The 15,872-nt window shown below is 39.7% G+C and overlaps 1 protein-coding gene and 1 long non-coding RNA gene across 2 annotated transcripts in view; both read right to left on the bottom strand.

Moving 5' to 3' along the window:
* Nucleotides 1–15,872, bottom strand: part of LOC112850878 (uncharacterized) — a 37,740-nt gene that overhangs the window by 10,164 nt on the left and 11,704 nt on the right. The window lies entirely within an intron of this gene.
* On the bottom strand, nt 13,366–15,470 carry LOC112850877 (uncharacterized). Its single transcript, XM_025914396.2, is given in 2 exon segments — nt 13,366–14,719; nt 14,722–15,470. Coding segments are annotated over 2 exon segments (1,224 nt in total). The 5' UTR covers nt 15,248–15,470; the 3' UTR covers nt 13,366–14,021.

Below are 15,872 nucleotides of genomic sequence, written 5' to 3'. Positions count from 1 at the left end.
ATGTAGACGGACTCATCATTGATTTGATAGAGTTTGCAAAGGAAGAAAAAACAGCAACGAAATCATACGAGGATATGAATCATGAAAATATAGAAGATTTTTGCAAATTTCAAGTCACAGATTCTTCCCATGTCCTCTAGTTTTTAATGCCTTCTAAATAGTAAGTCTTTGAAACAATCTAGACAGCAAAGCTCTTTTTCAGAACATCGACTTATTTGGGCCCCAAAGCTAGTTGATTTGCCTTTCATGCTTTGTGTGTGTGTGTGTTTTTTAAGTTTATTTATTTTGAGCAAGAGTGAATGGGGGCAGGGGAGAAAGGGAGAGAATATGCCAGACAGGCTCTTCTGACAGTGAGCAGCCTGACACAGGGCTCAGTCAAACCGTGGGATAATGACCTGAGCTGATAACAAGATTGCATTGCTTGACTGAGCCACCTGGACGCCCTGGTTGTTCAGGTTCTTAATCAGTTTACATAGAACTCGTGCCACACACAGACAGAACATGAATATATAATCTCGTCCTTTACTGGGGTCCTCAAACCTGACATATCTCCCATGAGAAACTTGGGTAGCAACACATTCCGATAATGATCTGTCACCTAAATGTTATTTTCAATAATCTGCAGGTCATGAATTCATGGCAGGAATTCCTCATATTATATAGAAAGCCTGGTTGTAGAGAATGGAGAGAAGACTCTAGGATCTAACACAGGAATGTCCTAAGGAGCTGAATTTTACTATCATGAAAGGGATAAACACTAGTCCAAACATATTTATTAGGCAGACCCAGGTAGAGAAGTAAACGTTTGCAAACTCTAAAAACATGGCATTTCATTAAGTAATGAGGACACAGCTTCTAAGCTAAGTCCTGACCAAATTTACCTCAGAAACAGCCATTTCTTCCTCTCCTTTCTCCTCTTGAGTGCTTTCTGGTGTGATGTTATATGAAGAAATCACATCTGTAGGACTTTAAAGGCCTCAGACAGCCTCTTCACCTGTTCTTATCACCTCAAAAGCATAAGAATCTTGAAATTCAGAAAACGCCCCCTTCTTCTTGACTTTGTCACAGGAAAGATTCAGGAAAACTGAGCTCCTGTGTGGACATTTACCTGTGAGTTTCTCCTAACGGGTTTCAGATGTCCTCCCCTCTCACAGCCACACATCATGCCATAGCTCAGGGAACATGGGCTGCACTGACCTGCCCCTTCCAAGTCCACGCCAAACAGTTTATCATCATCTCTTCTACTGAAAGGCGAATGCAACCCTCCCAAGTAGTTTGCGAATCCTCATGCCTTACCCTGGTCTCATCTGAGAATCACCTGGAGCTCATAGTTAAAGCAGCACCGGTGCTCTCACCCTGATCAACAGACAGACTCTGGCAGAGGGCAGAGGTGATGCTGGTTCCTAAAACTCACCAAGGGATGTTTATTGTAAACCTAGGCTGATAAGCAGTTCTGTGCTTTGAAGTTTTCATGTACATATAAATCATGTGGTCTCCAGGGCCCATAAAAGAAACCGTGATTTTGTAAGTTTGGAATGGGGTCCATGAATGAGCTGGAATCTTTCACCAGTTCCTTGTTAGTGCAGATGATGTTCCCCGAGACCCATAATTAGTAGCACCTCAAGAGCGAATGCAGACACAGCACACTTGAGCCCCCCATAGCCACCATCTGACTCAACACAAACAACTCTTGCTTAGTTTCCAGGGAAGAGGTTACCACTTACTTTCTTCTTTTGTGAGTTTACTATTGGTTCCCAGCAAAGACCACCATCACCATCCTTCAGAACAACATTTTACATTGCACTAGGTCACTTTCAGATTTCCAAATAGTTGTTCTACAGGTATGCATGTTCCACCATTTGATTTGAGCTTTTGTTGACAGAAACATACTGCTTTAGTAAAGTACCGGACTTAAAAGGAAGGTTTTCCAAAATGGTTTATATCCTTCACCAGTTTGGGCAGCGAGATTCTCATTACACACAGTTGTCTCAATTTGGGTATGGCCTTCCTGATACTGTTGATAAACTTCACTCTTCCCATCATTGTCCTGGTTTATCATTCAGTGTAAATTCTCAAGGGCACTAGGTTTATATCTACTCATTGACATGTGTTGACAAGAAGCTTCTATGCACGATATTGTCAAAAAGCTCAGGGTGCCATGGGAAGTTACAGCTGAAAGATATCAAATAACAGAGAGGTAAAATTCCACTTATTACTCTCACAGAATGTGCTGACATCTAATCTACATCCATAAAATCACTCAGAGAATGTCAGCAATGTGGCTGAGAAGGAATCATGAGAACATCATTCCTCCATAGACACATAAACTTGCACATGATGCACTGACCACATAGCATAATAGATAATGCTATAGTATTTTGCCATAGCACAAATCACTTTCTTCTACCTCAAATACTCAGGTCAAATACCATATGAACCCAAAATTATCAGCAAGAAGGAAATTCAAACATAAAGCAGAAATGAACAAAGTAGGATACAGCAAAACTAGGAAAATATAAAGAATAGAAACACTTGGTTTTCAGAACAAATGAAGAAAACTGACAAACCTTTAACTAAATCAGGAAGGAAAGGGAGAAAGAAGACAACTACAATCAAAGTGAAGAATTGAAGGCAGGCACAGTATAACTGATACCATTGAGATAAATATATTGCAAGAGGTGACAGTAGAGAATTACATGCCAAGATAGATATTGAAAAATGAGAATAAATTTCAGAAATATAGAACCTATCTGGACCCCCTTGTGAAGAAATATTTTTAAAAATCTCCACTGATCTACATATACTAGGTAGATGATAAAAAATTAATTAAAATCAAAAACAAAAACAAAAAACTTCCCCAAAAGGAAAAGTATTTATCCAGATGAATGAACTGGATAATCCATACAAACATTGAATGAGAAAATTATTCAAATCTCCTCAAACATTTCCAAGGAGTAAGAGAAGGGAGATTAAGAACACACTCTCTGTGACACCAGCATTAATAAGTTATCAAAACATAGGAAGACATTGTAAGTAGAGATGAAGAAAATAATTTAAAAAATAGTATTTTAAACCATAAGCAAGTGGGAATTCTTCCTGAAATTCAAGGGTGTTTCAGCACATGGATAACCATCTGTTTAAAACTGCACATTAAACAATGAAGATCAAAATGACATGATATTAAGTGATGCAAAACAGGACGTGAGCTTATTGGGCATAATTTTATGGTTAGAAATACTCAATAAAGCAGGAATGGAAGGAAACAACCACGACCTGATAAAAGCCATTTATGTACGGAAAGCTGAAATCTCACATATTCCATAATAAAATAAATCTCACATATTCCATAATAAAAGACTAAAAGCTTCTCCCATATGAACAGAAACAAGGTAATGAAGTCACGTCACCATTTCAATTCAACACAGCAATGCACAGTCTGTTCAGAACAACTGGGCAAGAAAAAAATAGATTAAAGGCATCGTAAGTGGAAAAGATAAAACAAAATGATCTCTGTTCACAGAAGACATGATCTATAGAAATTCTGATGTGAAATAAATTTAAAACATGCTGGGTGGAAGGATGATATAGAATCTCCACTCCCACCAGTCAATATCCTAACAACAGAAAGGTGAGCCCTTCCTTAACCGGTGGAAACAGATGTGATATGGGCTTGGAGGGGCCAAGGAGTATTCTTGAGATGTTTGGGTGCAAAAAGCAGTTTTTAATAAAGCATGTAGTCTCCTGGGCAGGAAGACCTACGCAGTCATTTTGAGAGGACATTGATTATATACTTTTAATCTAGGGAGTAAAGACAAAGTTTCTAAAGAAATTTTCATACATTAAAGAAAATGAATAGGATCTTGCAAGTCTGGCTATTGTCAAGGCAAAGGGTCTCTTTACCTCTAAAAAAGCATTAAATTAAGGCACTTGGGAATTCCTAGAGGAATGTCATTCTCTGCAAGTCTCAAGAATGTAACAGTTGTGCTTCAAGTTGAAGGAAAGTTAACTAGAGAAAGCATGAGTGGGGAATAGCAGAGAGAGAGGAGAGAGGAAAAATACCAAGCAAGGTCCACAATGTAAGCCCGGGAGCCCAACGGGGCTGGAACTCATGAACCACAAGGTCATGACCTGAACCAAAGTTGGCAATTAGCCAATTGAGACACCCAGGTGCCCTGATTTTGACTTAGTTCAGACTCCATGTGATTCCATACAGTATTTTTTTTTTCTGTGCAATTCTTATTTAATTCAACAAAATATCCTCCAGTTTCTATGAGCTACACCCAGGCTTCTCTATGATGGACCACTTTGGCAGGAAGATTAGAGTTAATAAGCAATCAAAATTAAGCGATTTCATGAAAAATGTTTACTTTTCCCCACTCTCTAAAAATAATATACATAGAAAAGCTGCCCAGGATGAGAGCAATCACCATACATGACCACATTAGGATAGAAGCTAGGTATGGTCGACAGGGAGGAACCCACTAAGGATTTTGTGAACAAAGGTTTCTGTCCTATTGTCTCAGAGTGGCCCAGAAAATAATTGCTTACCAAATATTTACTTTTTCATCTTCCTGTGAATTACATTCTTTCCCTTGGAGGCCCTAGACTTCTGATTCTTCCCTCCTCCTATTCCTTCTTCTCCTCCTCCACTGTCTTCTCCTTCTTGTCTCCTCTTCCAAGACATATATACCTTCCTTTTCCTTTCTTTGCAATTTTCTTGTGTTTGTGGAGTCTCCATACATATACTATTAAATTTGATTTTCTCCTGTTTACCTCATGCTATTTGACTCTTGGTCAACAGTGAGAACTTCCCATGAGGTTCCAATTCATGCTTTTGTATATTCTTCCAAACCATATTTAGCTCTTTTATGCAATCCATGTTTTGAAAGAAAAGTAAACAGAAAGGCAGGACACAGCATCTATATTCTGGGGGAAATATGGGACACCTATTTTCAAGTACTAAAGTATGATGATTAACTCACATACATGTTCCTGAGGTACCCACCACAACACCATGTGACCTGTGTGTGTGCACAGAGTAAAAGCTCAGCAAACACTGCCTTAATGATGTATCTATGTTATGTTCCAAATACAGGCTTTCTCAGACTAGAACTGTTCCAAATACTGTAATGGGTACATACATCTAACTCACTGATCTCTGTTCTCTAGCTTATGGCTTGACTAATAGTGGCTTCCTTGAGATTTCAACAGACCACTGATGCTGGGGAAAGAAGGAACCTGATGTTACTAGAAGATCATGCTTGACTGTGGTAGATAGTGGCCTTTTCTGATGCCAGCAAGTCTTAGGATCATATCGAGAATCATTCAGGACTGTAGCACTGTTTCCCCTACCTATCAATGCTGAGTAGTTCTGTGACTCCCCCCTTAAAACTCCCTGCTTGCTATGAGACTTTAGATTTTCTACAACTCCTGCTTCCAAGAACTAAAACAGTTCAAATATTATGGCTTTCTAATAAATCTCATCAGGTCCCTATCTCTGAACGTATTCTGGTGCGTCTAGGCCCTTTGAGGATCATCTCCAATATCTACTGTAACATGTGACATTTTAAAGTTATGCCCACAATGATTACATCATCCAATATGCCTGCCTCCATAACTGTCACTGATCAAGGGGTGGGGAGTCACGGTAATCATTATCATGCTTCTCAGTAACACACGGAAATTCAATTAAGTCATAAAGATTAAATAGCATTTCGTGAATCCTCAGAAACTCACCACATTTGCCAATTCCTTATTTCCATGACATTTATTCATCAGATGATGCCACCAAGAGCTGCCTGTGACTTCGGAGTTTCAAAAGGGAGCCACTTCGAGTTCCCACCTTACACTGGAAAGAGATCTTTACATTTTCTTACTTTCTATCCCTTTCCTACAACATTAAATAATATAAGATAGGTTAACGTTGGTATTGGGATAACACTTGGTACACATCATTAAAGACAATTATGTTTTAGTAATGAAAATGTATTAAGTTCACACATAGACTAAGTTATGCATTTCAAATCCACTCTATAACCATTGTTCAAAGTCTAGAATACAAGCCTTCAGAAAGTATTTGTTGATAAAATGACTGGGAATAGACACTTCCATAATTTCCCAGCCTGAGGTCATTCTTTAAACATGTGTATGTGTAATTGTATGCATTGTGGTAGAGTTGGTTATGCTCTAATATCCCAGAAGATTTCATCATTTCAACCACACCAACTGACATTCTCTAACTATTGCTGTGATGAAGATATACCAGTGCTTCACTGCAGTGCCACCTCTTGTTTCCTTAAAGACCAGTTGGGAAATTATTTTCTCCATAATATTCAAGAAGATTTTTAGTTTGGGGCGCCTGGGTGCCTCGGTCAGTTGGGCGACTGATTACAGCTCAGGTCATAATCTCGTGGTGAGTTCGAGCCCCGTGTCAGGCTCTGTCCTGAGAGCTCAGAGCCTGGAACCTACTTCCGATTCTGTGTCTCCCTATCTCTCTGCCCCTTCCTTGCTTGCTCTCTGTCTCTCTCTCTTTCAAAAAAAAATAAATAAATAAACAATAAAAAAAATTTCTTTAAAGATTTTTAGTTTTAATATGGGGAAAAGAATGATGTTCTCAACACCTGTGTCATGAGAACTGACATCAATGTCTTCACCAAAAACAGCATCTCCATGGAGATTTTCTTTATATATTGTGTATTGTGTTGTCCTTCATCTTCCATGGGAAATGACACACGAGTCACACCAAATGAAGAAGGGCATGTTGTATCTTTGATGCATCAACATCAGCCACATAATTTTCTGAAACCACTCACAATAAATGAATTTTGGAAGTAATTTGAGAGTAGAAATATATTAGTATTTGCTAGTCACAAGGGTCAGATAGGGTTGAGGTGGGGGAAAAAACAAAGCACACACTGATATTAATGATGCCATGCAAAAATTGATCCATTTAGAGTTAGCTGGAGGAAGATGGCAGCGTAGGAGGACGCTGGGCTCACCGCGTCCTGCTGATCACTTAGATTCCACCCACACCCGCCCAAATAACCCAGAAAACCGCCAGAAGACTAGCAGAACGGATTCTATGGAGCCAAGCGTAGATGAGAGGCCCACAGAAGAGGGTAGGAAGGGCGGAGAGGCGGTGTGTGCTACACGGACTGGCAGGAGGGAGCCAGGCCAGAGGGGCAGCCCACTGGCAAAGCAGAGCCCCCGAGTCTGGCTGGCAAAAGCGGAGGGGCCAAACGGAGTGTGTATTGACAGCAAGCGGGACTTAACATCTGGAAGGTTATAAGTTAACAGCTCTGCTCGGAGAGCAGGAGGGCTGGGGACAACAGGAGGGAGAGTTGTTGAGCCCCAGATGACAGACAGAGCTCAGCTTGGCGGGGAAGAAAGGTGCTCACCAGTGCCATCTCCCTCTCCCATCCCCCAGCCAAAATCCCAAAGGGAACCAGTTCCTGTCAGGGAACTTTCTTGCACCGAGCAAACACCCAACGCTGTGCTTCTGCGGATCTATCCCTCTGGCAACAGGTCTGACTCCCTCCCGGTGCCGTAGGGCCCCTCCCAAAGCGGGTCACCTAAGGAAAAGCGAGCTGAGCCTACCCCTCCTGCCCCTGTGCACCTTGCTGATCCACCCAGCTAATACACCAGATCCCCAGCACCACAAGCCTGGCAGTGTGCAAGTAGCCAAGATGGGCCACACCACCCCACAGTGAATCCCACTTTAGGAGAGGGGAAGAGAAAGTACACACTAGTCTGACTATGGCCCCAGCGGTGGGCTGGGAGCAGACATCAGGTCTGACTGCGGCCCCACGCACCAAAACAAGTTATTCAAGACAGCACAGGGGAAGTGCCCTGCAGTTCTGCACCACTCCAGGGACTATCCAAAATGATAAAACGAAGAATTCCCTTCAAAAGAATCTCCAGGAAATAGCGACAACTAATGAACTGATCAAAAAGGATTTCAACAATATAACAGAAAGTGAATTTAGAATAATAGTCATAAAATTAATTGCTGGGCTTGAAAACAGTATAGAGGACAGCAGAAAATCTATTGCTACAGAGATCAAGGAACTAAGGAACAGCCAGAAGGAGCTAAAAAATGCTATTAATGAGCTGCAAAATAAAATGGAGATGACCACAGCTCAGATTGGAGACACAGAGGAGAGAATAGGTGAAGTAGAAGATAAAATTATGGAAAAAGAAGAAGCTGAGAAAAAGAGAGATAAAAAAATCCAGGACTATGAGGGGAAAATTAGAGAACTAAGTGATGCACTAAAGAGAAATAATCTATGCATAATTCGTATTCCAGAGGAGGAAGAGAGAGGGAAAGTGCTGAAGGTGTACTTGAAGAAATAATAGCTGAGAACTTCCCTGATCTGGGGAAGGAAAAAGGCATTGAAATCCAAGAGGCACAAAGAACTCCCTTCAGACATAACTGAATCAATCTTCTGCAAGACATATCATAGTGAAACTGGCAAAATACAAGGATAAAGAGAAAATTCTGAAAGCAGCAAGGGATAAACGTGCTCTAACATATAAAGGGAAACCAAGAAGACTCATGACGGATCTCTCTACTGAAACTTGGCAGGCCAGAAAGGAATGGCAGGATATCTTCAATGTGATGAACAGAAAAAATATGCAGCCGGCAATCCTTTATCCAGCAAGTCTGTCATTTAGAATAGAAGGAGAGATAATGGTCTTCCCAAATAAACAAAAATGAATGAATTCATCACCACTAAACCAGCCCTACAAGAGATCCTAAGGGGAATCCTGTGAGACAAAGTACCAGAGACATCGCTACAAGCATGAAACCTACAAACATCACAGTGACTCTAAACCCATATCTTTCTATAATAACACTGAACGTAAATGGACTAAATGTGCCAACCAAAAGACATAGGGTATCAGAATGGATAAAAAAAAAAAAAAAAAAAAGACCCATCTATTTCCTGTCTACAAGAGACTCATTTTAGACCTGAGGACACCTTCAGATTGAAAGTGAGGGGATGGAGAACTATTTATCATGCCACTGGAAGTCAAAAGAAAGCTGGAGTAGCCATACTTATATCAGACAAACTAGACTTTAAATTAAAGGCTGTAACAAGAGATGAAGAAGGGCATTATATAATAATTATAGGGTCTGTCCATCAGGAAGAGCTAACAGGCATAAATGTCTATGCGCCAAATATGGGAGCCCCCAAATATATAAAACAATTACTCACAAACATAAGCAACCTTATTGATAAGAATGTGGTAATTTCAGGGGACTTTAATACTCCACTTACAACAATGGATAGATCATCTAGACACAGGATCAATAAAGAAACAAGGGCCCTGAATGATACATTGGATCAGATGGACTTGACAGATATATTTAGAACTCTGCATCCCAATGCAACAGAATATACTTTCTTCTCGAATGCACATGGAATATTCTCCAAGATAGATCACATACTGGGTCACAAAACAGCCCTTCGTAAGGATACAAGAATTGAGATCATACCGTGAATACTTTCAGACCACAATGCTATGAAGCTTGAAATCAACCACAGGAAAAAGTCTGGAAAACCTCCAAAAGCATGGAGGTTAAAGAACACCCTACTAAAGAATGAATGGGCCAACCAGGCAATTAGAGAAGAAATTTAAAAATATATGGAAACAAACGAAAATGAAAATACAACAATCCAAACGCTTTGGGATGCAGTGAAGGCAGTCCTGAGAGGAAATACATTGCAATCCAGGCCTATCTCAAGCAACAAGAAAAATCCCAAATACAAAATCTAACAGCACACCTAAAGGAACTAGGAGCAGAACAGCAAAGACACCCCAAACCCAGCAGAAGAAGAGAAATAATAAAGACCAGAGCAGATATAAACAATATAGAATCTAAAAAAAAACAGTAGAGCAGATCAATGAAACCAAGAGTTGGTGTTTTGAAAAATAAATAAAATTGATAAATCTCTAACCAGGTTTCTCAAAAAGAAAAGAGAAAGGACCCAAATGGATAAAATCACCAAAGAAAATGGAATTATTACAACTAATCCCTCAGAAATACAAGCAATTGTCAGGGAATACTATGAAAAATTATATGCAACAAACTGGACAACCTGGAAGAAATGGACAAATTCCTAAACACCCACACACTTCCAGAACTCAATCAGGAGGAAACAGAAAGCTTAAACAGACCCATAACCAGCGAAGAAATTGAATCAGTCATCAAAAATCTCCCAACAAATAAGAGTCCAGGACCAGATGGCTTCCCAGGGGAGTTCTACCAGACATTTAAAGCAGAGATAGTACCTATCCTTCTCAAGCTATTCCAAAATTAGAAAGGGAAGCAAAACTTCCAGACTCATTCTATGAAGCCAGTATTACTTTGATTCCTAAACCAGAGACCCAGTAAAAAAAGACAACTATAGGCCAATATCCCTGATGAATACGGGTGCAAAAACTCTCAATAAGATACTAGCAAATCGAATTCAACAGCATATAGAAAGAATTATTCACCATGATCAAGTGGGATTCATTCCTGGGCAGCAGGGCTGGTTCAGCATTTGCAAATCAATCAATGTGATACATCACATTAATAAAAGAAAAGATAAGAACCAAATGATTTTGTCAATCGATGCAGAAAAAGCATTTGACAAAATTCAGCAACGTTTCTTAATAAAAACCCTTGAGAAAGTCGGGATAGAAGGAACATACTTAAACATCATAAAAGCCATTTATGAAAAGCCCACAGCTAACATCATCCTCAATGGGGAAAAACTGAGAGCTTTTTCCCTGAGATCAGGAACACGAGCGGAATGTCCACTCTCACTGCTGTTATTTAACATAGGGTTGGAAGTGCTAGCATCAGCAATCAGACAACAAAAGGAAATCAAAGGCATCAAAATTGGCAAAGATGAAGTTAAGCTTTCACTTTTTGCAGATGACATATTATACATAGAAAATCCGATAGACTCCACCAGAAGTCTGCTATAACTGATACATGAATTCAACAAAGTCGCAGGATCCAAAATCATTGTACAGAAATCAGTTGCATTCTTATACACCAATAATGAAGCAACAGAAAGACAAATAAAGAAACTGATCCCATTCACTATTGCACCAAGCATAAAATCCCTAGGAATAAATCTAACCGAAGATGTAAAAGATCTGTATGCTGAAAACTATAGAAAGCTTATGAAGGAAATTAAAGAAGATATAAAGAAATGGAAAAACATTCCGTGCTCATGAGTTGGAAGAATAAATATTGTTAAAATGTCAATACTACCCAAAGCTATCTACACATTCAATGCAATCCCAACCAAAATTGCACCAACATTCTTCTCAAAGCTAGAACAAGCAATCCTAAAATTCATATGGAACCACAAAAGGCCCCGAATACCCAAAGTAATTTTGAAGAAGACCAAAGCAGGAGGCATCCCAATCCCAGACTTTAGCCTCTACTACAAAGCTGTATTCATCAAGACAGCATGGTATTGGCACAAAAACAGACACAAAGATCAATGGAATAGAATAGAAACCCCAGAACTAGACCCACAAAAGTGGGCCAACTAATCTTTGACAAAGCAGGAAAGAATATCCAATGGAAAAAAGACAGTCTCTTTAACAAATGGTGCTGGAAGAACTGGACAGCAACATGCAGAAGATTGAAACTAGACCACTTTCTCACACCATTCACAAAAATAAACTCAAAATGGATAAAGGACCTGAATGTGAGACAGGAAACCATCAAAACCCTAGAGGAGAAAGCAGGAAAAGACCTCTCTGACCTCAGCCGTAGCAATTTCTTACTTGACACATCCCCAAAGGCAAAGGAATTAAAAGCAAAAATGAACTATTGGGACCTCATGAAGAAAAAAAGCAAAGGAAACAATCAACAAAAGTAAAAGGCAACCAACGGAATGGGAAAAGATATTTGCAAATGACATATCGGACAAAGGGCTAGTATCCAAAATCTATAAAGAGCTCACCAAACTCCACACCCAAAAAACAAATAACCCAGTGAAGAAATGGGCAGAAAACATGAATAGACACTTCTCTAAAGACATCCGGATGGCCAACAGGCACATGAAAATATGCTCAACGTCGCTCCTTATCAGGGAAATACAAATCAAAACCACACTCAGATATCACCTCACGCCAGAGTGGCCAAAATGAACAAATCAGGAGACTATAGATGCTGGCGAGGATGTGGAGAAACGGGAACCCTCTTGCACTGTTGGTGGGAATGCAAAGTGGTGCAGCCACTCTGGAAAACAGTGTGGAGGTTCCTCAAAAAATTAAAAATAGACCTACCCTATGACCCAGTAATAGCACTGCTAGGAATTTACCCAAGGGATACAGGAGTACTGATGCATAGGGGCACTTGTACCCTAATGTTTATAGCGGTACTCTCAACAATAGCCAAATTCTGGAAAGAGCCTAAATGTCCATCAACTGATGAATGGATAAAGAAATTGTGGTTTATATACACAATGGAGTACTACGTGGCAATGAGAAAGAATAAAATATGGCCCTTTGTAGCAACATGGATGGAACTGGAGAGTGTGATGCTAAGTGAAATAAGCCACACAGAGAAAGACAGATACCATATGTTTTCACTCTTATGTGGATCCTGAGAAACTTAACAGAAACCCATGGGGGAGGGGAAGAAAAAAAAAAAAGAGAGATTAGAGTGGGAGAGAGCCAAAGCATAAGAAACTCTTAAAAACTGAGAACAGGGGCGCCTGGGTGGCGCAGTCGGTTAAGCGTCCGACTTCAGTCAGGTCACGATCTCGCGGTCCGGGAGTTCGAGCCCCGCGTCGGGCTCTGGGCTGATGGCTCAGAGCCTGGAGCCTGTTTCCGATTCTGTGTCTCCCTCTCTCTCTGCCCCTCCCCCGTTCATGCTCTGTCTCTCTCTGTCCCAAAAATAAATAAACGTTGAAAAAAAAAAAAAAACTGAGAACAAACTGAGGGTTGATGGGGGGTGGGAGGGAGGGGAGGGTGGGTGATGGGTATTGAAGAGGGCATCTTTTAGGTTGAACACTGGGTGTTGTATGGAAACCAATTTGACAATAAATTTCATATATTGAAAAAAATAATTGATCCATTTAATCTTTTGAGGCATAACAGCCTATACATTATGTTTAACTTTGTATTATTCCTTATCATCAGTATTTTGATGTATGTCTAAATAGAGAGACCCATGTAGTAGTTTCTCCTGTGAATTCTGTGACATTTATTGACATTGGATGCTCAATTAAATATTTCTCTAAATATTTATAACTTTCAAGTTACCTTCTTTTATGCACTGTCTGGTGTTGGCTAAAGTGTTCTTTACTATGAAGGCCTTTCCTCATTCATTAGGTCTGTAGGATTTAATCTCATGTGTTTTTTGGGATATTGATTAAGGATTCAATTCCACTTAAAAGCATGGCAACTTTCTCTACATGTTAGTTTCTCTCCTGAAAGATAGCTATGATCTTGAACAAGTTGTGAGTTCCAGCTTTGGTTGGACACATTCTTTACCTCTGTAATGTTTCTCCTCAGTATAAAGTCTGAGATATTGAGAAGGGTTCAGTAGTCACAAAAGTTTTACCACATTCTTCACATTTAAAGTTTCTCTCCAGTATGAATTCTGTGATACAGAATAAAGCTTCACCTCTTATTTGTAAGCTTACCAAATTCTTATATTTGCAAAATCCTCCCCAGTATACCTTCTCTGGTCAGGAGTCAGGGTTTAGCATTGCTTAAACACCTGGCCACATGCTTTAGTATTCAATGGTTATATTCCAGTGTAAAATTTCCAATGTAAAGTAGGGGGTGAGCAGTCCACAAAACATTTTTCAAATTCCTTAAATTTGGAAGATGTACTCCAGTATGAATTCTGTGATAATGACTCAAGTTTGAAGAGTGATTAAAGACCTTATTACATTCTTTACATTGTTAATATTTCTGTCAAGTATGAATTCTGTGATGTTGAGTAAGTTGTAAGGGTCGGGTAAAGACCTGGTCACATTCTTTACATTTGTAAAGTTTCAATCAGTATGAATTCTGTGATGTTTAATAAGGTGTGACTGTTGGCTAAAGGCCTTGCTACATTCTTTACGTTGGTGAGATTTCTCTTCAGTATGGATTCTGTGATGTCGAGTAAGCTGTGGATAGTTCTTAAAGGCCTTGCCACATTCTTTACATTGGTAAGGTTTCTCTCCAGTATGAATTCTGATATGTTGAGTAAGGTATGAGGACCATTTAGAGGCCTTGCCACATTCTTTACATTGGTGAAGTTTCTCTCCAGTATGGATTCTGTGATGTTGGTTAAGGTGTGAGAGCTGTTTCAAGGCCTTGCCATATTCTTTACATTGGTAAGGTTGCTCTCCAGTATGGATTCTGTGATGTCTAGTAAGGACTGAGGGCTGGTTAAAGGCCTTGCCACATTCTTTACATTGGTAAGGTTTCTCTCCAGTATGGATTCTGTGATGTTCAGTAAGCTTTGAGTGATGGATAAAGGCCTTGCCACATTCTTGACATTTGTAAGGCTTCTCTCCAGTATGCATTCTGTGATGTTGAATAAGGGATGATTGCTGGCTAAAGGCCTTGCCACATTCTTGACATTTGTAAGGTTTCTCTCCAGTATGGATTCTGTGATGTCCAGTAAGATCTGAGGTGCAGGTAAAGGCCTTGCCACACTCTTTACATTGGTAAGGTTTTTCTCCAGTATGAATTCTGTGATGTTAAGGTATGAGTGCCACTTAAAGGCTTTGCCACATTCTTTACATTGGTAAGGTTTCTCTCCGGTATGGATTCTGGAATGTCGATTAAAGCCTGAGGGCCAAAAAAAGGTCTTGCCACATTCTTTACATTGGTAAGGTCTCCCTCTAGTATGAATTCTGTGATGTTGAATAAGGCTTGAGGGCCAGTTAAAGGATTTGCCACATTGTTGACATTCCAAAGATTTGTCTCCAGCATGAATTCTGTGGTGTTTAGTAAGAGGTGAGTCTTGGGTAAAGGCCATCCCACCTTTTTTAAGTTTGTAATGTTTCTCTCCAGTATGGATTTTCCTGTGTCCATTTAGCAATGACCCATACTTAAAAGTTTTACCACATTCTTCACATTTGTAAGGTCTCTCTCCAGTATGCACTAGGTGATTTTGAATTAGTGTTGAGTGCCAGTTGAAGGCTTTGCCACATTCCTTACAAATGTAACCTTTCTGTCCAGCATGGATTGTCTTATTGATATTAAGTCTTGATGACTGACTAAACATGTTCCCAGGTTCATTGCATGTGTACGGGTTTTTTCCCACAGGACTCCTCAGATGATCACCAACATTGGAGGACTGGTTAAGAATTTTCCCACACTCAGTATATTCAGAAGGATTCTCTCCCAAATGTATTCTCTTCTGTCTAATAAGGTTTGAGCTTTGATAAAAGACTTCCCTACATTTAGTACAGTCACAATGGTTCCCTGGCAAAGGAGTCCGTAGATATTTATTAACATTTGAATCCTGGTTCAATATTTTCTCATATTCACTGCAATGAGCAATTGTTTTCATTGAAAATGCTGTGGTTTTGTTGTAAGGTCGACTGCTCAGGGAAGGACCCCTCAAATGGATAACACTTACCATTTTTTTCTTCCTTTTTCAATATCTGACTTTCAGAAATATTTGACTGAAAGGTTAATGCAATCCTATTGTCAAAATGGTGCAAAGAAGTATTTTCAGCATGGACTAGGTCACTTTCCAGATTCTCCAAATTTTTGTTCTGCAAATATGTCTGTTTGACCACTTGATTTGAGCCTTTGACTATAGAAGCAAACTGCCTTGCAGAAGTAGCCATCTTAGAAAGGGTGGTTTTCCAAAATGTTTTAAATCCTTCACCGTTTTGGGCGGT

This window comes from Puma concolor, chromosome E2, assembly GCF_028749965.1.
Source record: "Puma concolor isolate L17-30 chromosome E2, mPumCon1.1.hap2, whole genome shotgun sequence".
In the NCBI taxonomy this organism is placed as follows: domain Eukaryota; kingdom Metazoa; phylum Chordata; class Mammalia; order Carnivora; family Felidae; genus Puma; species Puma concolor.
This window is presented reverse-complemented; position numbering and strand designations above follow the sequence as displayed.